This window comes from Rhinoraja longicauda, chromosome 14, assembly GCF_053455715.1.
Source record: "Rhinoraja longicauda isolate Sanriku21f chromosome 14, sRhiLon1.1, whole genome shotgun sequence".
In the NCBI taxonomy this organism is placed as follows: domain Eukaryota; kingdom Metazoa; phylum Chordata; class Chondrichthyes; order Rajiformes; family Arhynchobatidae; genus Rhinoraja; species Rhinoraja longicauda.
This window is the reverse complement of record NC_135966.1, coordinates 14817396-14843550: the sequence shown is the minus strand read 5'-3', so window position 1 is coordinate 14843550 and position 26155 is coordinate 14817396. Positions and strand designations below refer to the sequence as shown.

The window sequence follows — 26155 nt, the reverse complement described above, 5'->3', positions numbered from 1 at the left end:
TTATTAATGATATTCCCCTCATATTTTTTTCCTTTGGGATTAATGTTAGCACCTCCATGAAGCTCTAGCTCGAATCCTTTTAATACAGGTTGACTCATTACTTATATCGCACTGTAGCTTATGTTCTCTGTTTAAGCAGATTTGCTTAACAGGGGTTAACATTCGTTAATTCAACAGTATATTTTATGCTGTAAAATAAATACAACTTCATGTGTTGGATTCGATTATTTGTCCTCTTTTACTGCAAACGGTATCCTATTATTAACAATTTTGATCGTTTCTTTTTATAGTTCTTTAAGGTAGCTCTTTCTTTACATTTAAATATATTGAATTCACCAGAACATTGGCTGTTGTAATAAAATCCACCTGCCGTAGTAAACTGCAAAAACATACAAACTCGATTTAAGCAAAATGTAGCATGGATATTTTTGTCCATGGAATTTTCACTTTTTTCAATATGTCAGGATGTCCACATGTCAACGTTGCAAGGAGTCACTTTCCCTGCCATGTTTTATGATTAATGTTGAAGTTTGCATAATGTGTACCACAAAGTTCAACTTTAGTAATTTGCCAAACAGAAGTAAGGAGCAGTATCACCCTTGTCAGAGCAGAATTTTCTAAACTCTGACAAATCCAGCACAGGTACAGCTACAAAGAACCAAATGGCTCCTTTCTATGTTGTATTTTCTTTGAATTACACATTAAGCATTGGGGTACCTTATAAATAATCTTGGGTAGATTCATTTATCTGTTGATTTTATCAATGGTACATTTTATGAGCAAGATGTATCCATAACATGTCTTCAAGTTTATGACTGATGTTGGTTACTGTTAAGGTGACACTGGGCCTCACAACATTTACTTCAAAACAGTCTAAATCTCTTTCTTTCTCTTTCAGATTTTTGTTCATTCTTCTTGGGCCAATAGCAAAAGCTACGATTTATCATCATATTGGCAGAGCTGTTGGAATTTTGCTTACAGATGAGGCAAGCCAGAATAATTATACATCTTTTGTTGTAGCTTATTAACTATGCAGAACATATAATTACTGTACAAACTACCACACAAGGTGCTAATGGTATAAGAGTCAAGAGTCAGGCCAAGATGTTTAATTGTCATATGGCCCGCTACTGGAACAATGGAATTACGACTTGCTGCAGCTTTACAGGCACATTAAATGCAACAGCACAATAAATACATATTTCATAAATTATCAGTTTTTCTGGTAAACTAGACCACGATAATGCAAGCCTGAGGTAATAACCTTACTGCAAAATCGATAACAGATCGTTACTCAGATCGGATTACAGTTAGGATTGTGCAGGAGGTTCGAGAACCTGATGGTTGATGGGAAGAAGCTGTTCTTGAATCTGGAGGTAATAGTTCTCAGGAAGGGTCCTGCATCTTTTACCCAATGGTAGCAGTGAGATAAGAGCATGGCCAGGTGATGTGGGTCTTTGATGATATTAACTGCCTTCTTGAGACTGTGCTTCCTGTCAATCCCTTTGATGGTGGGAAGGTCAATACCCATAATGAACCAGGCAATGATCACCATTACCTGGAGGCTTCTCCATTCCAAGGCTTTTAGATTACTGAACCAGGCCATGATGACAAGTAGCCATTATGCTCTCCAGTATACACCTGTAGAAGTTTGATAAATATTTGACAACAAGAAAAATATCTTCAAATTTCTGAGGAATTAGAGGTTTTGGTGAACCTTCTTTATAATTACATCAACGTGCTGGACCCAGATCATCAGAAATGTGTATGCCCAGGAACCTGAAGCCAAAATTCACTTACAAATTTATTTTAGTAGCTATAAAAATGAAAACGACACAATTTAACTTTTATCAGTATTACAAGAATTTTAACCTTTTCATAATGACCAATAACATTCTGAGGAGAATTTAATCAACAATTTTGTAGAAATGCATCAACTTCATGGAAATAACAGATGGAAGTTTGAAGATGACTTACTCTCTATGTGAGAGTAACTGCAGAATATCACAAGGCATTCAGCAACCTGTGCTGTGCTGATTTACTGCTAAACCTGTGCTGATTTACAATTCGAGGGGCAGCACATTCTGGGCCCTTATTTTTAGTCAATTCATTCTGAAATTAAAATGTTCATGAATTGCGATAACACTTCTTATATTCTAAATTAATGTGCTCGTGAAACTAAATCCCCACAAAATAATCTATTAATAATGTGTGATATTTATACTTTAAAATATTATCTGTCCTTTCATTTGGCTGATTAAATAACGTAAGATTTATTTTTCAGTTATTCCATATTGTGGCATTCAAAGCAAAAGTGAGAGAAGACCTTCTCGTTGGATTTGATGATTTCCTTGATGAAGTGACTGTGCTTCCTCCAGGGAGGTGGGATCCCACATTACGAATAGCCCCACCAAAGGTTCTTCCATCCGTACACAAGAGGTAAATGCTGGATAAATTGATTAGATTAAGTTTTGTTCTCTCCATCCAATTGACTGCCCATCAACATAAAGGCCATGAGATTCGGCTTCCAATACTGCTGCCTAGTGGACAGTTGGTTTGTTGGCCATTGACAATCAGTACGGGGCTTTGCCAACCTTAAGCTAAAAAACATGCGTAAATATGTGGAGTTATGGTAGACGGGATGTTCCGTCCCACTTTATTTATTAAAATACAAGAACTTACAGAAACTTAACCAGTTGAAAATTGACAAAATAGCTGCATTGAATAAGTTTCTTACTACTTGAGAACTCTATCATCCTGAAGATGAGGGCAGTGCCTTGAAGGAATATCTGGTGTCAAGTGACAAAGAAATTCTTGTATCCAGCAAACCTATTTCATGGACCAGGTTTGCTGTTCAATCATCAACACTGTCTTGGAAGCAGGTTGTAAAGCCACCTGCAGAAGTGGAAATCTTTACCAATCTTCTCTAACATACTGTGTTACAGTGTGGCTAACTGAATATAAACAGAATTACTACCAAACCCACACTTCATATGCAGAAGGATTTCTAATCTTAATTCTCCTTTCTCAAGGTATAAATTGTGGTTTTTTTTAAAGTAAAGTACTGGGGTTGAACTGAAATAATATTTTGGATGAACATTTTCTATTTCCTCGGTATCAAAGGTGTAGAACTCACTTGACAGCAGCCAGAGTTCTGCTCCATTGATCCAGAGTCTGAGTTTAAACCGTAAACTGAATTCATCAAGTACAGTAAATCTAGAATTAAAAAAAAAAATTCTTGCAATGATAACCGTGAAATGACAGGATTGTCATTGAAATCTAACGAGTTTGCTGAAGTTCTTTGTTATTTACTATTCTTACTTGGTATGGTCTAAATGTAACTCAAAACTCGCCAATGTGGTTATGTTCTAATTGTCACCTCAGATCAAGGGAAGTTATGTGTAAATGCTGGCATTGACAACAATGTCTATATCCCATAAATAAATAAAGTGTTTCTGCTGTGTCTTTTATAGAAGATGATTCTGAGCCTGGGGATCAACTTTCAAGTTTTCTCACCACTGTTTCCAGTATTTTAAGATATCTTTCACTTCTTGGCAACCAGAATCAGAGGCTTATCCCACAAGCCATCTGTCTGGAGCATCTAACAGTTTGCCACTTAACTGTTCTGAATTATGTTTTATCATCTTTACTATATAAGTTTGCATCCTTGTGACTTTATTGATTGATCTATATTGATTGAACATGTGATTTTGAGTCTACTGTGATTCCTATGTCTCAATCATATGCTTCCTTATATCTGTTTAAATACCACTCGAGGAGGGCATGCAATGGTTATTTCTCCTTTTTATATGTATGCCATTGCTCTGAAGCAACTCATTTACTATTGTAATACTAAATTAAAATTCAAAATTTCCACATTTCCCTGAGTGAAAACTTTTTTATCCTTTAATTCATGTTTATCCATTACCTGGGTTTATTGAATCTTCACAACTTTGACTTTGATTAAAGCCTTTTAATCCAACTTTGCGCAAAATATTTTGGAAATCCAGATGCTTTAGTGTTGATTATTATCCAATTTTCATGCCATTTCCTCAAAGAAGAATTGAAGTAGAATTCTCATTTTCTTGATCCTTTTTAACGTAATATAAAATGTCGAAAGATTACAAAAAAGGGTCTATGCAATCAGAATAACATTTTTATTTTATTAGTCTACCAGCTAAGTTCCTCTTATTGTTCCTCAACTTCATTATATTAAATGGAATGTAAAATACTAATGGATTTCACTCATATTGATCTGTGGTCTTATTTGCTATCCCTTTTCAAGCTGAACACTACTTCAGACTATTTCTAGTCCTCTGGTTTCTCCTTCATGTTTAATGATGCACTTTTAATGATCGTCCATGGTTTATAAATTTATTTCTTAATTGTTTTCTTGTTCCGCAGTATAAATGTCATGAAACTGCGAAAGTTTATTTGTTTAGAGGTACTTGACTCCAGGTGATGTACTGTTAACATACTAGCTTTACTTAAAAGAATTGTGAGTTCAAATCGCTGCGTCAGTTCAGTGACAATGCAAAAACAGTCAATAATCTGAGATGTTAAATGGTGGGCTGATCTGCTCCCTGTGTCAGTGTTCTCCTTTCAGCATTGTCTACTTCCCACATTGTGCCACAAGGCATTCAACCAACCAACTTCACTAAAATCAGTTTTATGAGTTAATAATCAGTCGGTTGGCAGCTGCTGTATCTTACCTCTGAGTTGGTAGTATGTGGGTAGGATTTGTGTTCCATTCCAATGATTTGAATGCAATAAAACAAGACTGATGCTCCACTGCAGTCCTGAGGAGGTGCTGCATTGTTGGAGTGTGTCTTTTGACAGACAGGTCCTGTCTGTTTCCTCATCGGGCTTCGGAGATCCAATCTGACTGCTCATCAAAATATCTTTTTGCATTCTTTTGACGAGGACTTGCCCCTCATGGCCTGGTTAATATTTATACATTAAATAACATCCTGAAAATTGATTACTAGGCTGTTATTGTTATGAGAAAATTGTGCGGTGTATTTCCCACATTACCATGGGAACCATGCTTCAAACTACACAGTCAGAATGTCTGTGGTTTTGAACATTCCCTTGACTATAAGGAGCTTAGGCTGGTCTTGAGATTGTGAAAAGCACCAAATAAATGCACGTTTTTCCTTCATTAAAACAGAATATTGGGTCCTTCATGTCTTTGGTGATTGTAGGACTGTGTAAGTGTGGCCGCCCTTATATTGGAATTGTAACTGTCTCAGTATCTCTCTCTAAGATACCTGAAAATAGTCAGTAATATATGTAAACAATAAGGGGACTGATTAAATAAATGAGCTACAAAGTCTGGCAACAGTTCTCAATGTGACATTCATAACAGAGGCAAGTGGACACTGGAACTTTCTATACAGTAGTTTAGAGATACAGCATGGAAACAGACCCTTCAGCCCAACAAATCCCTGCAGACTTGTTCACACTAGTTCTTTGTTTTCCCACTTTCTCATCCACTCCCAATACTTTATTGGCAATTTACAGAGGCCAATTAACCTACAAACCCACACATCTTTGAGATGTACATAGATAAAGAGAAAATAAGTGCAGGAGGAGGCCATTCGTCCCTTCGAGCCATCACCGCCATTCAATATGATCATGGCTGATCATCCACAATCAGTACCCCGCTCCTTCTTTCTCCCCATATCCCTTGATTCCGCTAGCCCGAAGAGCTCTATCCAACTCTCTTTCGAATGCATCCAGTGAATTGGCCTCCACTGCTTTCCGAGGCAGAGAATTCCACAAATTCACAACTCTCTGGGTGAAAAGGTTTTTTCTCATCTCAGTTCTAAATGGCCTACCCCTTATTCTTAAACTGTGGCCCCTGGTTCTGGACTCGCCCAACATCGGGAACATGTTTCCTGCATCTAGTGTGCCCAATCCCTTAATAATTTTATATGTTTCTATAAGATCCCCTCTCATCCTTCTAAATTCCAGTGAATACAAGCCCAGTCGTTCCTACCTTTCATCATATGACAGTCTCGCCATCCCGGGAATTAACATATGCTGCACTTCCTCAATAGCAAGAATGTCCTTCCTCAAATTCCTAAACATTGTTGCAACAACATTGCCACAGTTACCCATATAATAAAGTCCTTAGTGGTAACTCCTTAAAACAACTATGATTAGTCAATATTATATATGACAAATATGGTTCTGGAATCATCAGTGAAACTCATGGGAGCAATTCTAAAGTCACAAATGTAAAAGATTTCTTCCTATTTTGCTTTATTTTCATCACATTTATTACTAGATCATTGATTTTAATAGTTTGGTATTGGTTTTACATTGGCCTCTGTAAATTACTGTGGTCATGTTTCCCTTTGTAAATCTGGAGAAATGATGTGCACTTTCAATGAGAATGTTGTGGGCCAGCAATTTAGACTCTTCATATTAGGAACAAGGAACAGCAGATGCTGGTTTATAAAAAAAGACACTAAGTACTGCAGTAACTCAGTGTGCCAGGCATCATCTCTGAAAAACACGAATAGGTGACATTTCAGGTCGGGACCCTTCTTCATACTGAATGTTCTCCAAAGATGCTGCCTGACCCGCTGAGTTACTCCAGCACTTTGTGTTTTTTCTTCATATTAGGATATGTAAATCAAGGTTAAGGGGTAACAGTGGGCAAGGATTGCACGTGCTGGACCTATAGTAGCAAAATCCAATGTTGAAATTAGTTACTTCTCTGTAGGCTTGGAATACATTACCATGTGAAGCTGTGCTCAATTGGCATAATGAAACAATAATTTGTCAACTATATGAAAAATGCAATATAATAAATCTGCATCCCGGTTAAGTCAGTCTTTGTTAACACTATTAACATTTATCTTCCAGAAAATCTGCATATTCCCGTAGTTCTAAATCTTACATTCACAAAGGAGGCCGTGTTCACCCTGAGGAGAGGTACGGCAGTACTCTGCATGTTGCTGAAGATTTGAAAAAAACAGGAAAGTAAGTATATGCACATTACTTATGGTTTATTTCCAAGAAGTAATATATTTCAGCTGAGTAATAGGCACACTTCTGTATCTGAAGCTGTGACTCAGTTTCAAAACTTAGCATTTAATTCACTGGGAAAACTCAGGAGCAAACTTCACTGAAATCAGACATAAAGTGCTGGTTAGGCAGCATTTCTGCGGGTTAGGCAGCATTTCTGGAGAACATGGATAGGTGACGTTTTGGGTTGGGAACCTTGTTCAGACTGATTGTAGGTGGGGGGGGGGGGGATGGAGCAGCAGGGCAGTTCAAAGCCTAACAGGCAGTAGGTTGATACAGGTGAGGAGGGGAGAGGGGGTTAATGGGCAGATGGTTGGACTAAATTAATGTACCCTTGTATTGTTTCTTTAACTGTCAAACATTGATTCTCTGGCTCCGCCCAGCCCCTACGTAAGCATTGCATTAACTCTATAGTGTCCAGACTACAGCAGAATACAAGGTAATGATATTAATAAGCAAATATAACTAATAACTGCAAAATGGCTCCTACAAACAGTCATTCACAATTTACAAAAGCAAATCATTCTGTCACTGTTCTAGGTTTTTTGGGGGATTCATTAATGACATCAAAAGGAAAGCACCATGGTTTGCCAGTGACTTTTATGATGGGATGAATCTCCAGTGTCTTTCAGCCATCCTCTTCATCTATTTGGCCAGTGTAACAAACGCAATTACATTTGGAGGAATATTGGGTGATGCAACTGATAATATGCAGGTTTGTCTGTTACTTTGCGTGATATTTATTTTATTCATAATACAATATTGTAATTTATATTTGTGTTCAGTGATAGATTGCAGTGTCTTGCAATTTTCCACTCCTTTCTTGTCCTGGGATGGACACGGTATTGTGCATAATGTGAGCCTAATAGTCCATTTTGTGGTGGGTGGGTGGATGATGTATCACACACGAGGTCACCAAACTCATTTTTCCACTCCATTCTTGTCCTTCTTATCTGTACACCTCGAATTTACTGCCTGCTTCCACTGTGGTTTCACTCTGTGTTTGTCGACTTCCTGGTTTCTTGTGGGTAGTGGACTTTCCTCCTCCTCTCCACCTTTGATTGATACGGCTTGGAAACAGGCTCTCCGGCCCACCAGGTCCATGCCAACCATCGATCATTCACATTAGTTCTATATTTTGCCACTTTTGCATCCTCTCCCAACACACTTGAGGTAATTTGCAGAGTCCAGTTCACCCACAGATCTTTGGGATGTGGGAGAAAACCCGAGTACCAGAAGAAATCCGTGTGATCAAAGGAAGAACATGCTAACGACAAACAGGCAGCACCTGAGGTCAGGATCATACTTTTACCTGCTGCACCACTGTGCTGACCCACCTTGTCCACCACAGTGTCCAAATTGATTATTCCACCAACTCTGACAGAAACCAGCATGGTTCTCTGGAAGTAATGCCATCCCAAGGTTCCAGCCATTGGACTATCCAAGGCATGCAGCAACTGGAGAAAGAAACAGTTTCCAATCAATGACCATTCATCAGATCCAACCCCCGCCCCCCCCGGCCAGACCTCCCCCTTTCTGACACGGAATGGTGTGTCCTCAGCAGAGGCCTCATCTTTGTTCCCCTCCGCCCCCACCTCAACGAGTTCTGGACCCGCCACGTTGTAGAGCTCACCTTCCGTCGCCTCCGTCTCCGGGCCTTTTTCTGTGGGAAGGAGTCCTCACCACCCAGTGAGGACCCCTTCTCCCGTCTCCAATGGACCCCTCCTCTTGGACTACCCCGGGTGGCCCTCTACCTCCATTAGACCTTTTTATTTCCAACTGCCGGCGGGAAATCAACCGCCTCATATTTTCCACTCCCCTTACACACTCTAACCTCCCCCCCCCCATGAACATACAGCCCTCCGCTCACTCTGCAGTAACCCTGACTGGATAATCAAACCCGCCAACAAGGGAGATGCCGTGGTAGTCTGGCGTGCTGACCTCTACCGGACTGAGGCCAAGAGACAACTCTCGGACACCTCCTCCCACTTATCCTTGGACCATAACCCCACCGTCGAGCAACAGACCTTAATCTCAAATACCTTTACTGATTTCATCACTTCTGGCTCTCTGCCCTCTAAAGCCTCCAACCTTGTCGTTCTCTAGCCCCGCACGGCCCGATTTTATCTTCTGCCCAAAATCCACAAACAGAACTGTCCTGGCAGACCCATTGTTTCTGCTTGTTCATGTCCCACTGAATTAATTTCCACGTACCTCGACCATTCTATCCCCCCAGTCAAATCCCTCCCCACCTATGTCCAAGACACCTCACACGCTCTTCGTCTCCTCAATGACTTCCGTTTTCCAGGCCCCCATCCCCTCATCTTTACTATGGATGTCCAGTAACTCTACACCTCCATTTCTTCCTCCGTTTCTTCCTCGACCACAGAACCAGCCAATTTCCGTCTACCAATATTCTCCTCTGCCTAGCAGAGCTGCTCCTTTCCCTCATCAACTTCTCCTTCGACTCCTCCCATTTCCTCCAAATCCAAAGCGTTGCTATGGGCACTCGCATGGGCCCCAGCTATGCCTGCCTCTTTGTAGGGTACGTCGAACAATCCCTATTCCAGGCGTTCACAGGCCCTATCCCCAAACTCTACCTCCGCTACATTGATGACTGCATCGGTGCTACCTCCTGCACCCATACAGAACTCACTGACTTTATCAACTTCACTATTAATTTCCATCCTGCACTCAAATTCACTTGGACCATCTCCAACATCTCCCTACAGTTTCTAGTTCTCACCATCTCCATCACTGGAAACAGACTATTGACTGACATCTACTGCAAACCTACCGACTCCCATAGCTATCTTTACCACACTTCTTCCCACCCTGCTTCCTGTAAAGGCTCTATCCCCTACTTTTAACACATTTTAACACATCATCCTTCTCCCACTCTGAGCTTTTGGCCTCTTACGCTGTTACAGCAAAACCAAATATACTCACAAGCACCATCTGATCTTCTGATGAGGCACACCAGGGGCCTCAGGATCCAATCTGGAATTGTGCAATTTGAGATGATCAGCCTTTCCTGGTGTATAGTGCTAATAAAGGTCAATAACTTGAAATATGAAGAAGGGTCTCGACCCGAAATGTCACCCATTCCTTCTCTCCTGAGATGCTGGCTGTTCCGCTGAGTTACTCCAGCAGTTTGTGTCTAACTTGAAATATTAACTTGTTAAAAGAAACATAATCTATGTTTACTTTAAAATGTTGTTTCTGTACATCTGAAAATATTCTTAAATCTCAGGTTAAACTGCAACTGTTCCTAAACTCTTCCTATAAAAAAGAAAGAAAAGCTTCTCTTATAAGAAAAGACTTTCCACATTATATTCCTTTTATGTTTGTTTCCTTTGATCACATGTTATTTCCTGCTGTTTCTTGCTTTAGTTTCTTTCTCGTTTGATGTACAGAAGAGAAAAGAAGACGTTTGAGATGACAGGTCATAGATCTGAAATTTTAACTCTACTTGTTTCTCCAACAACCTGACCTGTTGAGTTCGTAGCACGTGTAGCACATTTACTTTGCATTTCCAGCAACTGAATAATTTAGATTTTAGATTATAAGCCATAATGGTGATATGTGTATTTTAGGGAGTCATGGAAAGCTTTCTTGGAACAGCAATTGCTGGAGCCGTATTTTGTCTCTTTGCGGGACAGCCATTAACTATTCTTGGGAGTACCGGCCCTGTGTTGGTGTTTGAGCGCCTTCTATTCAGCTTCAGCAGGTACAGTTATTGTGGCGGATTATAGCTTCTGTTTTGTTATTGGAGATTTTTTTTTGCATAACACTGAATGACTTGCTTGTTTCTTATTGTGAATGATTGTAAAGTCATTAAGTTACATTTTGTTGGGTATACTGTTTAGGGGAATGATGTTGGAATGAGACCAAGGTGAAAAGAAAGCCAGAAACTTTTTTCTATTTTCTGCAATTATTTTTGGGCCTTTTCTTTCTCATCATATTCATGCTTCAGTACCTTGACCATGTAGTTAATGTTTAGATTTGACCCTCTAACAAACAACTTAACTGCAGAGAACACAGTAGCTGAATCTGATGTCACCCATTCAGCATCAATATTTGAACCATTTTAAAGTCTCCCTCGACAAGACATTTGGGAAATCACATTGGCAGCATCCAGGTTTTAGAAATTCTTTCATATGGGGCAATGTTTATTTCTGCTCCATGATAGAATTTTACTAGAAATTCAGATGCTGGGCATTTATTAAATATTAGGTGGTTGGACAAGTTTGCAAAGTTGCTTGCACATTCTCTAAATTCATAATACATTGGAAGCACATGGATACACAATGCATGTTCAGTTGCCACTGTGAAATATTTAGTTACACACAAGTTCCTCTGCTTGGTCTGCAATGGCACGAGCTGAACGTGCTAATGATACATGAACTATTCAACTCCTTACTTATTGCACGAAAGAATATGAAAGCCTGGGAATCAAACCTAGTATCTTATAAATGCCAGTTACTTCTTATCTTGACAATTTGAGACACTTTGGTGGTCTGGGCGATATGTTTAAAGGCTCTTGCAATTACAGGAAATTATTTTCAATCAATGTTTAACATTATTTTGCAATCCTTGGAGTGTATTTACGAACTCAAAAAAATAAACTCAAAAACCTCAAGGAAATAGGGATCTGATAGATGCAATTTGTGAATCCACTTCTTGACATCCCACCCTATGACCAAAATAGAGGGAAAAATCTTACTTGTAGAAATAATATGTGACTATTTTGAACTTAGAATTGAAATAGAAGACAAGTAGAGTTCACATCAAGAGTCAAGGGAGTTTAACTGTCATGTGCTGGCAACAGAACAATAACATTCTTACTTGCTGCAGTATAACAGGCCTGTTGATGCAATAAATATATAATAATCAAAAATACAATAAATGATTAGTCATAAAAGTGCAAAAACCAAAGTCCATAGTGCAATCAAAGATGCCATCCGTAGATTATCATAGTTGCAGAAGGTTAGTCGGGTTCAAAACTGAAATCAATAAGGATTTTTGGCAATACATTGATCTTTGTATCTCTGGGTAAGTAGACAGTTGAAGTTTAAGTAAATTTGAAAACATTGAAAAAAATGTTCAAATGATTTTGGTGTATTATATAAATTCTGGCACATCACGTGCACTTCCATTGCTTTCCATTCCATTGCATCACAACTTAGTGGGCTCAGTAAACTTTGTAGGGAACTGTTTACAACTACAGTAGAGGTCATGGATATTTTATTTCATGAAATTTTCTTGATTAATGTTCTTTTTATTTTTAAACATGAATTTGCAGTGATTATAAGCTTGATTATTTGGAGTTTCGTCTTTGGATTGGATTATGGACTGCATTCTTTTGCCTCCTCCTGGTTGCCACAGAGGCCAGCTACCTAATCCAGTACTTCACACGTTTCACCGAGGAAGGCTTCTGCACACTAATCAGCTTCATTTTTATCCACGATGCTTTTAAGAAAATGCTTATTTTGGCCAGGAATTATCCCATCAATTCTGATTATAACATTGACCATGTTACACGATATCACTGCTCTTGTCTATCCTCTGAAAGAGGTAAGATTACATTAAAGGAAATTGTCAGCTTTAAGCAAACCATGAGAGGAGCCACAGTTTTTTTTTATTGTGCATTTTGTGGAATCTTTTCAGATAATGTCTCCAGTCTATTTGACAAAACAACTGAGGAACGCTATGAACTTGGCAGTGACTCCTCCAATACAACTGTAAGTTCACTGTAAAGGGGGAAATATCTAATTTCTAAGGATTTTCCAGTTTTTAAGAAGTTGTTGACGAATAGTAGGGTATAATTACACAGTATCCCTTCAACAATACATTCCAAGACCAGGCTTCATGCGAGAGTCACGGCCTACTCAGGAAGAGTGCTGTGGATTCTGATGCCCACATGCAGACAACATTAGCTTCAGACTTCAGTAATTTTAAGTTACAAGCCTTATTTCGACATGTGGATATGTTGCCTGCCTGTACAAAATGAGCATAAAGAGATATTGGGCTGGTGGGCGATCAGACAGCCTGAAGATTGCTTCAAGCTACTAGGGCATATTGTGGCTGGTGTTAACATCCTGGTTTCATGAATGGAAAAGTGGGAGCCTCACCCCAACTACCTTTCACCCCAACTACCTTTCACCCCAGCATTCGCTCCCCCAACTAACAACCAAACAATGCCAGTATCTTAATGTTTGAACAAATGGGCAGCGCAGTGGTGCAGCAGTTGATTTGCTGCCTTGCAGCACCAGAGACTCAAGTTCGATCCTGACTAAGGGTGCTGTCTGTGTGGAGTTTGTACGTTCTCCCCATGACCCCATTGGAATTCTCCGAGCACTCAGGTTTCCTCCCACACTCCAATGACATGTAGGTTTGTAGGTTAATTGGGTTCTGTAAATTGTCCCTAGTGGCTAGGATAGAACCAGTGTATGGGTGAATGTGGTTAGCATGGACTTGTTGGGCCAAAGGGTTTGTTTGCACACTGTATTTCTAAAACGAATAAACTAAAAAAACTAAAAAGATTTGTTAAGTGCAGACTTGCCATTCTAAAAGACATAACTTGAAAGAAAAACAGTATCAGGAATTCCAAATGATCTTTCTCCAATCTTAGTTGTGAAATAGTTATATTTGAGACGGTAAACTCAGCAGTCTTACACCAAATCAGCCTCATGTGTCTGTATAATTTATTGGCACTGGTATTGCATTTAGTTTCTGAATCTTCAATCAAATTCTGATTGTGAGATTTTTGGGAGCTTTACTATATTTCTGGTTTGAGATGATGCAGTCAGTCTTAGAAAGAAAAGTGTTATATAGAAATTCTTTTTTTTAACAATATGCACGATCATTTGCAAATTAGAAAGCTTTCTCAGAAAATTTATTGTGACTTCCTGATGTGTTTAATACTGTAAATACTCACAAGATGTTTCATATATCATATTTCAGTGGTTTCTCTTTCCTTTTAGTTCTACCTGGAGCCTGGGAACTGGTCTTCACTAACAAAGAAGGATTGTTTGAAGTTTGGAGGAGAGCTGCTGGGTGAAACCTGTGATTATATTCCAGACATTGCACTCATTTCTTTTATCCTTTTCTTTGGTACATTTGTTTGTTCCATGTCACTGAAGAACTTTAAAACAAGCCGATACTTCCCAACTGCAGTAAGCATGACACATTTGCCTCGTGGTATAACGCTGTGTCTGCATGAAATAATCATTTCCAAGTCTCGTGATTTCTGTCTAAGTTTGTCAGTTCGCAACAAGCTAATCTCTTGAAACCTTGCACCATGCAATATTGCCAAGTGTTTTGACTTTTGTCAGGCTGAAATAAAATGGGATCCAATAGGAATGATCATCCAAAGAAAGATTGCAACCACTTTACAAGCCAATTCAGTTGAGAACAAATATATGTGCTGGACATTTTTGCCAGCAATTTGCCTGCAGACAGCTCCGAAACTAAAAATAACTAAACATATGTCATATGACTGTCACAAATTTAATTTTAGCAGTGAGTACACGGTAATTCTGGATAAGGAAGTTCATATTTAATGACGGCTGGTTAGCTGGCAGACATTAAACAAGACTTTAGGCCCAGATTTTAATGGAGGTTGGGTGTTTATGGATTCTGAAAGACGGCAGTGTACAAAGCTGGTCCTGAACGTGTAGGTCTGACAAACCGAAGGCATATGGTTCATGCACACAAATGTCTCTGGATTCTTTCCCAAACCCAGACAGTTGCACTTGTATGAAAGGGGGCGGGGAAGGAGTCGGGGGTGGGGAGGGGGTGGAATTTGCAGCAGGAACCCATGGCCAGGAACAGGCAAAAATAGTTTGCAGCAGTTAATGGAACGAGAGGTCCTGTTGATAACTGGGTGGAGTCGGACTCGGTGCACTCATGCTCCTCCTAGTCTACAAGGAAACCGCAAATATATATATTTAATGCCTTTTGCATAGAAGCTCTCTGTGTCAGGAAAACTAAACCTATTCCTTTGCTTAGACCTTATTGCATTCTGGCCTTCATGGAATAATTGAACTCAATAATAATATTTTAGATCCAGATGAATCAGAAGAAGCAATCTCTGGTTCTATTTTAATCATACCCCTTAATATACAGGGAATAATTAAGCTTGCTTGGATGGTGGGAAATCTACCTATTCATCAAGCCTATCTGAGAAGTGGATGGGGACACTTCCTCCCCAAGGTGATATAAACACCTCAGGTGGGAATAGATTACATCATAAGGCACATGACTGTGATAACAATGGAAAAATACAGCAAAGCATTAAACACCGACTAGAATCCTTGGTAGAACTTGCTTTTCTTCAAACTGCTATGGGATCTTTAATGTCCATCTGTAAAAATAGACAGGGCCTTGGTTTAATGATTCTTTCGAAATAAATGGCACCTCCTATCACCAATTCCCTATTTGAAACAATCAAAAACATCATCTTAAAAAAATACACAAAGTGCTGGAGTAACACAGTGGATCAGGCAGCATCCCTGGGGGACACAGATAGGTGACGTTTTGGGTCGGGACCCTTCTTCAGACTGGCCCGAAAAATCACACATCCGTGACCTCCAGAGATGCTGCCTGACCGACTGCGTCATTTCAGCTCTTTGTTAAAAAAAACAGGATCTGCAGTTCCATGTGTCTCAAAAACATCATCAGACTGGCTTTAAGTAGCCCCAAATCACAGGAACATCAGTCAACAAATACCAACATGTTTCATTGGGTAGAGCAGGTAGAAATGATGGGTGCTTTGCAGAAAAGATCTAAAGCCCGGAGTAATGAAGACTCCGATTTATCTTGGTACATTAAAGACCACCAGTGCTCTTGTCCCAATAAAGGAATTGCAAACTCCTAGTAATTTGGCTAACCGTTAATTGCTGTCAGAAATGGCAAAGCAAACAATTCGGTTCAAGGGACATGAATGAAAGGTAGTCAATTTCCAACTATGCCCTCATCAAATTAAAAATATTTTTGTTTTTCCAGGGTATGATTGGTTACAATTTGCCTGTGGTTTCCTCCTTCATCACCAAGATTGACTTCTACAGCCTCAGAATACACAATATTAAAATCTTTCATCTAGATCTGCAATCTTGCATTTAATCTTCTCTCCATGAACTATTATAAATAATAGTTGGTTTTAACTATTATTATAAATAATAGTTGGGCTGAAGCTTTGTTTATCTAACAGTCTCATGTGCTCACTCCAAGGCTACATTGTGATCTGAAAGAAAACAATCCTTTTCCACTTACAACATAGTCATTGTCCACATAATCTCCGACCGCTCATTTATTGTTGCTGAATTTATTGGGAGGAAGCCAAGGAATATGTCAGCTCCTTGAAATCCTGCTAAATTTAATGAAACAAATTCATGACTTTTGTTTTGTTTCCTGCTCACCAGTCGAGGAAAGTAACACGCAGAGTGGCAGCTAGGTGGCAGTATCAGGAATGGATGGGGAACTCCTGCGAATAGTCCCTAGACATCATGATTGTGGAGCAGGCTATGAATTGGAGCTTGAGTTTGGGAAGCTAGGATTAATTTGCAGTGCAGAATCCTGGTGAGTTAGAGAAGGAGGTTATATCAGGCTGTCAGGGCAGGTTTATTGTTTAATGTAAACCTATGAGGTAAGTGAGTGGTAAATGTGCTCATGCGGTGTAGTTAGATAACTAAACAAGATGCATATTCCTGCAGGTCTTCACATCACTTTCTTATTCTCAATTCTCCCCCAAAGAATAAGGAATGGGTACATATGCTCATGCATTAGAAATTAGCAATGAGAATGTAAAGAATGGATTGTTTGATGATACATATTTATATGTTAGTCAATTCATTACAGTTAGGTGTCTTAACAGTCAGAGAGAAGGGCAAGTATCCTTAATATGCAAGTCTAAATCTAGCATTACAACTCCTCGGAAATCGAGAAGGAAAGTTTTCAGAGCAAAAAGCCACTGGGAGAAACTTCATTAATAACAAAGTCAGTATGAAAAATAAACAATGTACATCAGCAGCAGTAATGGCAGAAAGCAGAATGACTTCATAATATATTCCTTTATTCGTCCCACACCGGGGAAATTTACAGTGTTACAGCAGCAAAGTGGATAGCAAGAGAGCAAGAGATCATTCATTATAAATAAAAGTAAAGACAAGGATAAATTGTCATCAGTTTTCTGTGTGTTCTTAGCTGTTACTATTCACTCGTCTGCTGGGAGCAGTGCTGGTTGTGCAGTCTCACAGCAGCAGGAAAGAAGGACCTCCTATATCTCTCCTTCACGCACGAGGTGAAGGAGTCTGCCACTGAAGTCAAGTCAAGTCAAGTCAATTTATTTGTATAGCACATTTAAAAACAACCCACGTTGACCAAAGTGCTGCACATCTGACTAGGAAAAAAAAAGAAACATACAGTGGCAGGCAGCCAAACACAACGGCAGCCAAACACAACGGCTACTCAGTGCAGAGACAGTGCCCTGCATGGGGTGGGAGTCGTTGTCCAGCAGCGATGTTAACTTTACCATCATCCTCCTCTCTCCAACCAGAATTCCAGTCATTCACTTGCTACTTCCAGTTGCTGAGAGTGTCTATTGTGCACAACTATCTCTGGTCAGCTTTAGCATGTCTTGTTGAGCTGACTATCAAGGATGAACTAAACATCTGACTGGCCCAGGAATATCACTTCAGTTATTAAATCTGTTCTGTGGGGACAAATATATTTTATGCACATTATCAGCAATAGATTTACAGTAAAAAAATAACGTTTCACATTATTACTGTACTTTTGAAACCAATTAGAGAGTCATATGGTGTGCCTGCTTTGTAGCAATGTAACATTCAATCTGCCACCCTGAAGTCTCAACATGGAAATGGTTCAGGGCATGTGTCTTTCAAAGAAACACTACCCATTTGGTTACATATATTTACAATGTCTCAATGCACTCATGAAGATATTATAGATGTAAGTAAAGAAACTAACCCACTACTAGAATGTTTGGTTTAGAAGGCATTGTTTGCGGTATAATGAATCAGGGAAACCAAATTAAACCTTTTGACATGGCTTTTTAGAATATCAAATGTACCTTATAATTTATTATAGATTTCTTCCTTAGGTCAGAAAATTAATCAGTGATTTTTCCATAATTTTGTCAATACTGATCTTCTGTGGAGTTGATATCCTAGTTGGTGTGGACACTCCCAAACTAATTGTGCCAAATGAGCTTAAGGTTTGTGCTACTGAATATATGAGCATTCATTATCTGCTGTAACTAAATGCTGTAAGTTAATTGACTATTTATTGGAAAGTAATTCTACTGTATTTTACGATATATTGCTTGAATGTTAAATTTGCTTCCGTAAGCTATCGGTTTTTAAACTTCGATAATCTGCAATCCTGTTGTCGAAATTCCCGATGGTTCAGGATCTGGCTCACCTGGAACCATTAAAATGCTCACTGGGTCCCTGTTCCTATTTCCTTTCAAACTCAGGGGAGCCTGTTTCTTACAGTCTCGTAACCTCATCTGCTTCACTGGAAAATTTATTATACTATAATAATAATAATATAATAATAATATTCATTTATTGTCATTGCAACGAGTACAACGAAATTAAAAAATAGCCAATCCTGATGGTGCGTACAAACATATATGCAATAAATGCAAAAACAAATAAATACATAAATACAATTAAATACAATTATATTAAGTACAATATTTTTTAACGGTGTTGCCTAGTGCAAAGGTAGTGTTCAGTTCTCGTATGGCCCTGGGGTAAAAACTGTTCTTAAGTCTGTTTGTTCGGGATTTGATCGACCTGAAACGTCGACCAGAGGGCAGATGAACAAACAGACGGTGGCCGGGGTGGGATGGATCTTTTATTATTTTGCCTGCTCTACTGAGGCAGCGTAGGCTGAACAGGTGCTCCAGGGAGGGCAGTGAGCAGCCGATGATCTTCTGGGCCGTCGTGATGACCCTCTGAAGGGCCTTCCTGTCCTTTTCTGAGCAGCTGGCATACCATGTGGTTATACAGTATGCCAGCACACTCTCGATGGAGCAGCGATAGAAGGACAACATGAGCTTCTCCTGCAGGTTGGTTTTCCTGAGGATCCTCAGGAAGTGGAGTCTCTGCTGTGCCTTCTTTACTGTGGTGATGGTGTTGGTAGACCAGGTAAGATCCTCTGCGATGTGCGTACCCAGGAACCTGAAAGCTGGTACCCTTTCCACACAGACCCCATTGATGTAGAGTGGGTCGTAATCTACACTGGTTTTTCTAAAGTCAATTATAAGTTCCTTTGTTTTGGAGGAGTTCAAGACCAGATTGTTCACTGAACACCATGCTGCCAGCCTTTGGATTTCATCCCTATAGGCTGTCTCATCTCCTTCTGAGATGAGTCCAACCACAGTCGTGTCATCCGCGAACTTGATGATGGTGTTGGTGGGATGGGTGGGGGCGCAGTCGTGAGTGTAGAGGGAGTAAAGGATGGGGCTCAACACACAGCCCTGTGGTGAGCCGGTGCTCAGTGTAATGGTGGAGGAGAGGTGAGGGCCTATTTTGACGGTCTGGGGGCGGTTGGTCAGGAAGTCCTTGATCCATTGGCATTGATCCTAATGCGTAGCATCTAAAAGATGTGTGAATTAAAAGTGTGTTGGTGTATAAATATGAGTAATATCCAATAGTCTGGAAAGTCTGTACATCCGGCACCACCAAAGTCACAACTTAACCAGATTATCAGAGTTTTAGTGCATTCTGTTCCCTCTGCATATTGCACAGACATAATTCAGTCCTTTAATCACAATTTAAGATAGTACAGGTCCTCACTGGAGTATGACATGGTTCTATTCTTGAGAAGTGTCCATAACCAGAACAGTTTGCAAGTCGAAATTTGGCTGCCTGGCAATATCTATATACTAAAACTCTCGTTTGTTTGTATGTTTGTTCCTGAACTACAGCCAAAACAGTACACGATAGCGCAACAATTTTAGGCCCACCTTACTCACCATCGTCCCTTTAGTGCTAATGGAAGAAGTTTCATTGAAATTGGTGTTATATTTTTTAAGTTATTCACATTTAAAAGTTTAAATCTATCTCCTAGGGAGGGAGGGAGGGGGAGAGGGAGGGGGGATGGAGAGGAGGCAGGGAGGGAGGGGGGAGGAGGGAGGGAGGATAAGAGGGGGTTGAGTGGGATGGAGTGGGGGGAAGGGGGGAGGGGAAGTGTGGAGGGGAAGGGAGGGGAGGGGAGGGGGAAAGGGGGTGGAGGGAGGGGGATGGAGGGGGGATAAGGGGAGTTGAGGGGGATGGAGTGATGGGAGGGGAAGGGGAGGGATAGGGGAGGGGGAGGGGATGGAGGGAGGGGGAGAGAGGGGGGAGTGAAGGGATGGGGAGGGAGGGAGAGGGGGAGGGGAGTGGAAAAGGGAGGGGGTGGGTGGCGAGTGGGGAAGGGGAGAGGGGAGGGGGGAGTGGGGGAGGAGAGGGTGCTGCACCAATGCAGGAGAGGTTTGGGCGCAACGGGTCCACTTGGTCTAGTAATTATATAAAAACATAGGCCAATCAGGACATTTAACTCAACAATTCAGATTTCTCTGCAAATGTAATATTGCCACGAACACCCTTAGGCAGAAGATGTCTACAGCCCTGCAGCAGATGGCAAATCCATCTTGCCAGCTACCTAAGCACTTGTTCATATATCCTTAAGTTAAGTCATCAGGTTGTTAGGTGGAATGTTTATAACCTTGGGAGGACTTGTATCCCACTGCATATTTTGCGATTTCTCTCTCTTGTTTTGAAATTAGAATTAAAATTGAATGCTGTTAAGTTATTTGAATTGTACTTTGGGAAAACTTGATCATATTCCCATTCTGTATTTATTTATGCACTTTATAATGTAAGGCAAGAAGCAGAGTCAGAATGTTAAAGCATATTTGATGATCTGAAAATGCAGGGATGTCCAGGGAGATGAAAACTCTTATTTGTACACCTCATTTATCTTAGGATGATGATGCACTTAGTGCACATTCTTTTATATGCACAACCAATTTTCTTGTATACGATTTGATTTAGCTAAAGAGATGGTATCATATGCATATCATACATTTATATACAATATCCTAAATGCAATGGTGCATTTGCAAACTTACAGTATTGACAACTATTTGTTATATCATATTCTAATATTAAATTCCCCAACAAAGAATCCTTTAACTTAATGTAGTAAGTTTTGATTGTTAAATAGTAAATATATATTTGGTACTTCACGGACCAGAGTCAAGTGTCAAAACAAAAAAAAACCCATAATTCTTTGTGTTACAATTAACCCTAATTAGAAGTACATTTTTATGTCTTGATTTTTACAAGTGCAATTACATGTAGGTCCTTTTTTTAATTAAAGCCAACAAATCCAAACAGAGGGTGGTTTGTGTATCCATTTGGTGCGAATGAATGGTGGATCTGTCTCATTGCGATTGTGCCTGCTTTACTTGTCACGATACTCATGTTTATGGATCAGCAGATTACTGCAGTCATCCTGAACCGCAAAGAACATAAACTCAAGGTAGGCTGTTCATTTGCCTCTAACTTTTAAAGAATGTTTAACCACTGCATGAGTTAAATCTTTGCAAGATGATTTCTTTCAAATGTCTCAATTGCAAAAATAGAACATGAGATAGTTCTCACTTTATTTCAAAATAATTTGACATAAGTTGGCAATTTATAATTTCTGCATTCTTAATGTACAGCAATTTATGCATTACAATTGTAGTTTAAGCAAAGAAGGAGACCATTCAACCAATATGTCTCCATGCACTCTTTTGGAGAGCAATCAAATCATAATCTAACTACCACCACCTGATAATCCTAGCAACATATGGCAAAGCACCAGCCAAACTTCAATGAAGAATGAAATGATATAGAAAATAGGGACTGTGCAGTCTGTGAATTGCAATGTATGCATTTTCTACTCTGATTCCTCCACGAGATTGATGCTCTAAAGCGCACAAGTCCATGGACACATACACTGGTGCCCACTGGCATTTAATGCCTCCTTGGGGACACATACTTTATTTATTTTCAAACATCCAAGAATAACCCCATGCAGGCCACTCATGCATGAGCTAGTTTACACTGTGCTTATGAAGTCATCAACATGGTTTAAAAGAAGCCTAGAGGTTCTAAACTGATGGGAACTTCTTGAGCTAGATTTTTACCTGGCTTGCTACCCCAGAGCAACCCTCTCTCCCAATCCCACCTCAGTCTCGCAAGCCTTGCCTTACTCACCCTCTGTGAAACTGATCTGCCAACGTAACAACCCCTGCCCTAACCATTGATTGTACACTGCATCTTTGTGACCACATATCACAACCTCAACTCCACCCTAGCAACTCATGATTTTGTTATCTTTCCACATCAATATAACCACTCAACCAGCAAAAATAGTTTTGAAAAACCAAATCCAATCTCTGACTAGCAATCCTGTCCTACCTAGGCAAATGCTATCTATGTCATCAAACCTACTACCTCTCCAATGATTACCCAATAAGTCTAACTCATTTCTCCAACCATTAATCTAATTTCCCTGGCATCTGATCCTCACCACAATATTTCAGATCAGGCTTCACATTAAGATTAATTCCTTTGCACAAACCCATTGACAAAGAGTTTTCGAGTGTTGGATCTGTATACAAAATATTCATTGGCCAACCTGAATCGACTGAATAAAATGCACTTAAAGGTTCTGAAATGTTTTTATGTATCCAGTATTAATAGTTATTTAATGTTGAATGTCCTCTTTGATTTTAATGTATTTTATGCATTGGGAAGTTCAACATTATGTGGTATTTTAACAGAGATTGAAGCAATGATTTGGAAAAATTCATCATCATTCCTGTACTGTCATATTCTACATTTCTGCTTTTAAAACCTAGATATCAATTGGTTTAATTTGGTTTACTTTAGTTTATTGTCATGTGTCCCGAGGTACAGTGAAAACCTTTTTTCGCAATTGGCATATTCAATTGGCATATACTTTCAGAAAATGTGGCTACTTTCAAGCCTTGTCTTTTTTCTCAACATATTTTAACTAAATTTATTTAATTATATTAAATATATTTTCAACAATATTTCACAACCTTTTTGCCCAAAACTCATTCTGATCAGCTACACATGCATTGGCTCTCTCTGAATGATTAGTGACATCCTAATATTTAAATTCATATTCAACTAGCTTTTTATTCATTCAGTTTAATTTTCTTAGACCAGATGACTGTAAAAACCTAAAAAGCCTTTTGTGTGATATCTTCATGAGTTTCTACATGTTTACCTACTAAACTCAAATTATGACTTTAAAAGTTTAACTATACTGTACCTACTATAGTACATAGCTTATCTTTCTGCCCTTTCTTGAACAACCATATTGAATCTATTACTGTTATAGTAGAAACAAATCACAAATTCTCTGCTTTACATGGATTCATAAATTACAACTAGAGCATTTCCCCAAATGTAAACTTTTTTTTGATCATCTGGGGAATATCCCATCGGGATATTTAACTTGTCCTTTCTTCGCAATAAGTTGCTCCATGTGTCTATTTATTGATTCTTCCATAAACTCTTCTATGAATAAATGTTATCATTTCCACCAATGTTTGCAAAAGTAGATGCAAAATATGGACCAGATTATGATGCTTCAGAGTGGGCAGATACAAGGAAACTCCTGGCCACATTGAATACATTTGACACTTTCATCATCCACAATTCGACTTTTTCTTTCATTCTTGAGAAATTGTGACCTCTTTTAATCTCTTAAAGCTTTACTTTTTAATATAATTCACTTGTTTTCAAATTCAAATACTAGAGGGCATAGCTTTAAGGTGAGAGGGGCAAAGCTTAAAGGAGATGGTCAGTGCCATTTTTTTTATACAGAGGGTGATAAGTACCTGGAAAGTGCTGTTAGAGGTTGAAGCAGATACGATAGTTGCTTTTAAGGGACTTTTGGATAAGCATATGGATATGCAGGAAATGGAGTGATGTGGATAAGAAATGCTCTTGGCATCTTGTTCGACACAGACATTGTGGGCCAAAGGGCCTGTTCATGTGCTGTACTGTTCTGTACTCTATGTCACTTGGACCCCTTTGAATAAAGCACATCTCTGCATCTCCTGCAGTGTACTGCTGGAAACTCTTGGACCTCTGTCTCTCCCAATGCATGTCATTCTTCAGAGCTTCCCATGTCAGAATACGTTACCATACACAACCCAACACATGTTGCAGCCATGGTGCACAACTCGTTTATGAGGAATACACTTTGCCTATGCAGTGCAGGCCCAGAGCTGTTCAATGCCATTCCCCAAGTCCATCATAACGTACTCATTACCAGCACTGAATAGGAGCATACATCCAAACCCTTTCTTCTAGCAGCACTGCATAGGAGCGCATCCAAACCCACTCTTCTTGCCACCATGCACAGGAGCGCAAAGCCAAGGAAAGGGACAAAGTGTGAGTCATTGTTGCTTCTGTGATAAAAGGAAGCACATTGATTTATAAATCTGTTAGGAATGTTTTGTTTCGACATTGTGGTCAGTAATTAATCAATAGGAAAGTATAATATGGGTCCATTTATGGATTTGGGATTGCAGTTATTTTATGGCAGTCAAATCAGTTCATCGAATTGTACAGCATGGAAACATGTCCTTCTGTCTTCCACATCAATTCTAAGCTTTTTGCCCATCCATACAAATCCTATTTGCCTTCATTATAACTATATTCTTCCTAGCCTTGCATTGTAAGGGTCTGTCATAGTAAATGTATCTGATCCCACCACCTCTTCTGGAAGAGCATTCCAGAAATCGATCACTCCCTGTGTAAAAAGATCCCCTTTAAAACTTCTTCCTTTCATCCTAAAACTATGCCCTTTGCTTTTAATACCTCTAGCAAAGGGGAAAAAAATCTCTCTGCCCCTTATAATCTTATACATATAAGGTCATCCATTATGTTCCTTTACTCTAGGGAAAACAAGCCCAGCCTATCCAATTTCTCCCCAGATCATATCCTCCAAATTCAGGCAACATCCTGGTGAATCTCCTCTGCACCTGAATGGATCTTTTGATAAATTCTACAAAGGCAGAAGGATCTGTCTGAGATGTATCATCCCTTCTCCTTCCTCTGCTCTGCTTCTTTTTGTTCCTGTTTCTCAACCTCTTGCCATCCAGCATTTGATCCCTTAATAATCAGATTAAGCAACATGCAGCAACAGCACAAACTTTCATGCCTGTTCTACTGAGTATTTTAGAGGTAGACACAAAATGCTGGAGTAACTCAGTGGGTCAGGCAGCATCTCTGGAGAGAAGGAATGGGTGACGTTTCGGGTCGAGATTCTTCTTCAGACTGAGTATTTTAGAGCTTCCCCAGAGTAACCCTGACAATTGTATCAGCGTGCGAATGGTGTGTTTTACAAAATTGAATATGATGGTATGTTCTTTATTGTATGCATGCTGTTTGTGTATGTGCAAGTTGCACACTGGAATCATGAACTAAGTTGCCAACATACAGTATAGTCTCATTGTCAAGCGGCGACAAACTGGTTTGTTGTCATGTTTCAAATGCAGATGGTGCTGAATACAAGGAAATTGGCAAACTGGACAGTGAAGAAATTACATCCTTTCAATTGCAGTACATCTCAGGCTAAACATGTGGTTATCACAAAGCACTGTGTAAGCAGATGGAAGCATTATGTGGGAAAGCTTACATTCCTCAGGAATTTGTTCCTACTTCAGCATGAAAGGAGGGCTTTAGCAATCAGACATTTTGAGGCCATGATCAAATCATTTATCAAACTAAATATCAAAAAAATATTGGAAATACTCAGCAGGTCAGGCAGCATAAATGAGAGATTTTAATATTTCAACATTGTCTGATTTCAACCTGAAACTAATTTTAGCATGCCATTTTCAAATAACCTCCAGTTTGTACTAAGTTCAATGCAGACAATTCTATGATTTTTTGAATAGTCTTACTATTGGAGTGTAAGAAAATAACTGCAGATGCTGGTACAAATCGAAGGTATTTATTTCACAAAATGCTGGAGTAACTCAGCAGGTCAGGCAGCATCTCAGGAG

General features: G+C 39.5%; 1 protein-coding gene and 1 long non-coding RNA gene across 3 annotated transcripts in view; one reads left to right on the top strand and one right to left on the bottom strand.

The window, feature by feature from the left end:
- Positions 1–26155, top strand: part of LOC144600087 (electrogenic sodium bicarbonate cotransporter 1-like) — a 58541-nt gene that overhangs the window by 14137 nt on the left and 18249 nt on the right. Inside the window, exons 6-15 of the mRNA XM_078411483.1 lie at positions 899–986; positions 2285–2439; positions 6877–6993; positions 7579–7753; positions 10635–10768; positions 12344–12615; positions 12709–12782; positions 14025–14216; positions 18164–18277; positions 21436–21597. Coding sequence (XP_078267609.1) covers positions 899–986; positions 2285–2439; positions 6877–6993; positions 7579–7753; positions 10635–10768; positions 12344–12615; positions 12709–12782; positions 14025–14216; positions 18164–18277; positions 21436–21597 — 1483 coding nt within the window. The remainder of the gene's footprint in view (positions 1–898; positions 987–2284; positions 2440–6876; positions 6994–7578; positions 7754–10634; positions 10769–12343; positions 12616–12708; positions 12783–14024; positions 14217–18163; positions 18278–21435; positions 21598–26155) is intronic.
- LOC144600088 (uncharacterized) overlaps positions 17117–26155 on the bottom strand; it is a 48597-nt gene continuing 39558 nt past the window's right edge. For both annotated transcript variants that reach the window (XR_013548077.1, XR_013548076.1), the window contains exon 4: positions 17117–17752. This is a non-coding gene — a long non-coding RNA (uncharacterized LOC144600088). The remainder of the gene's footprint in view (positions 17753–26155) is intronic.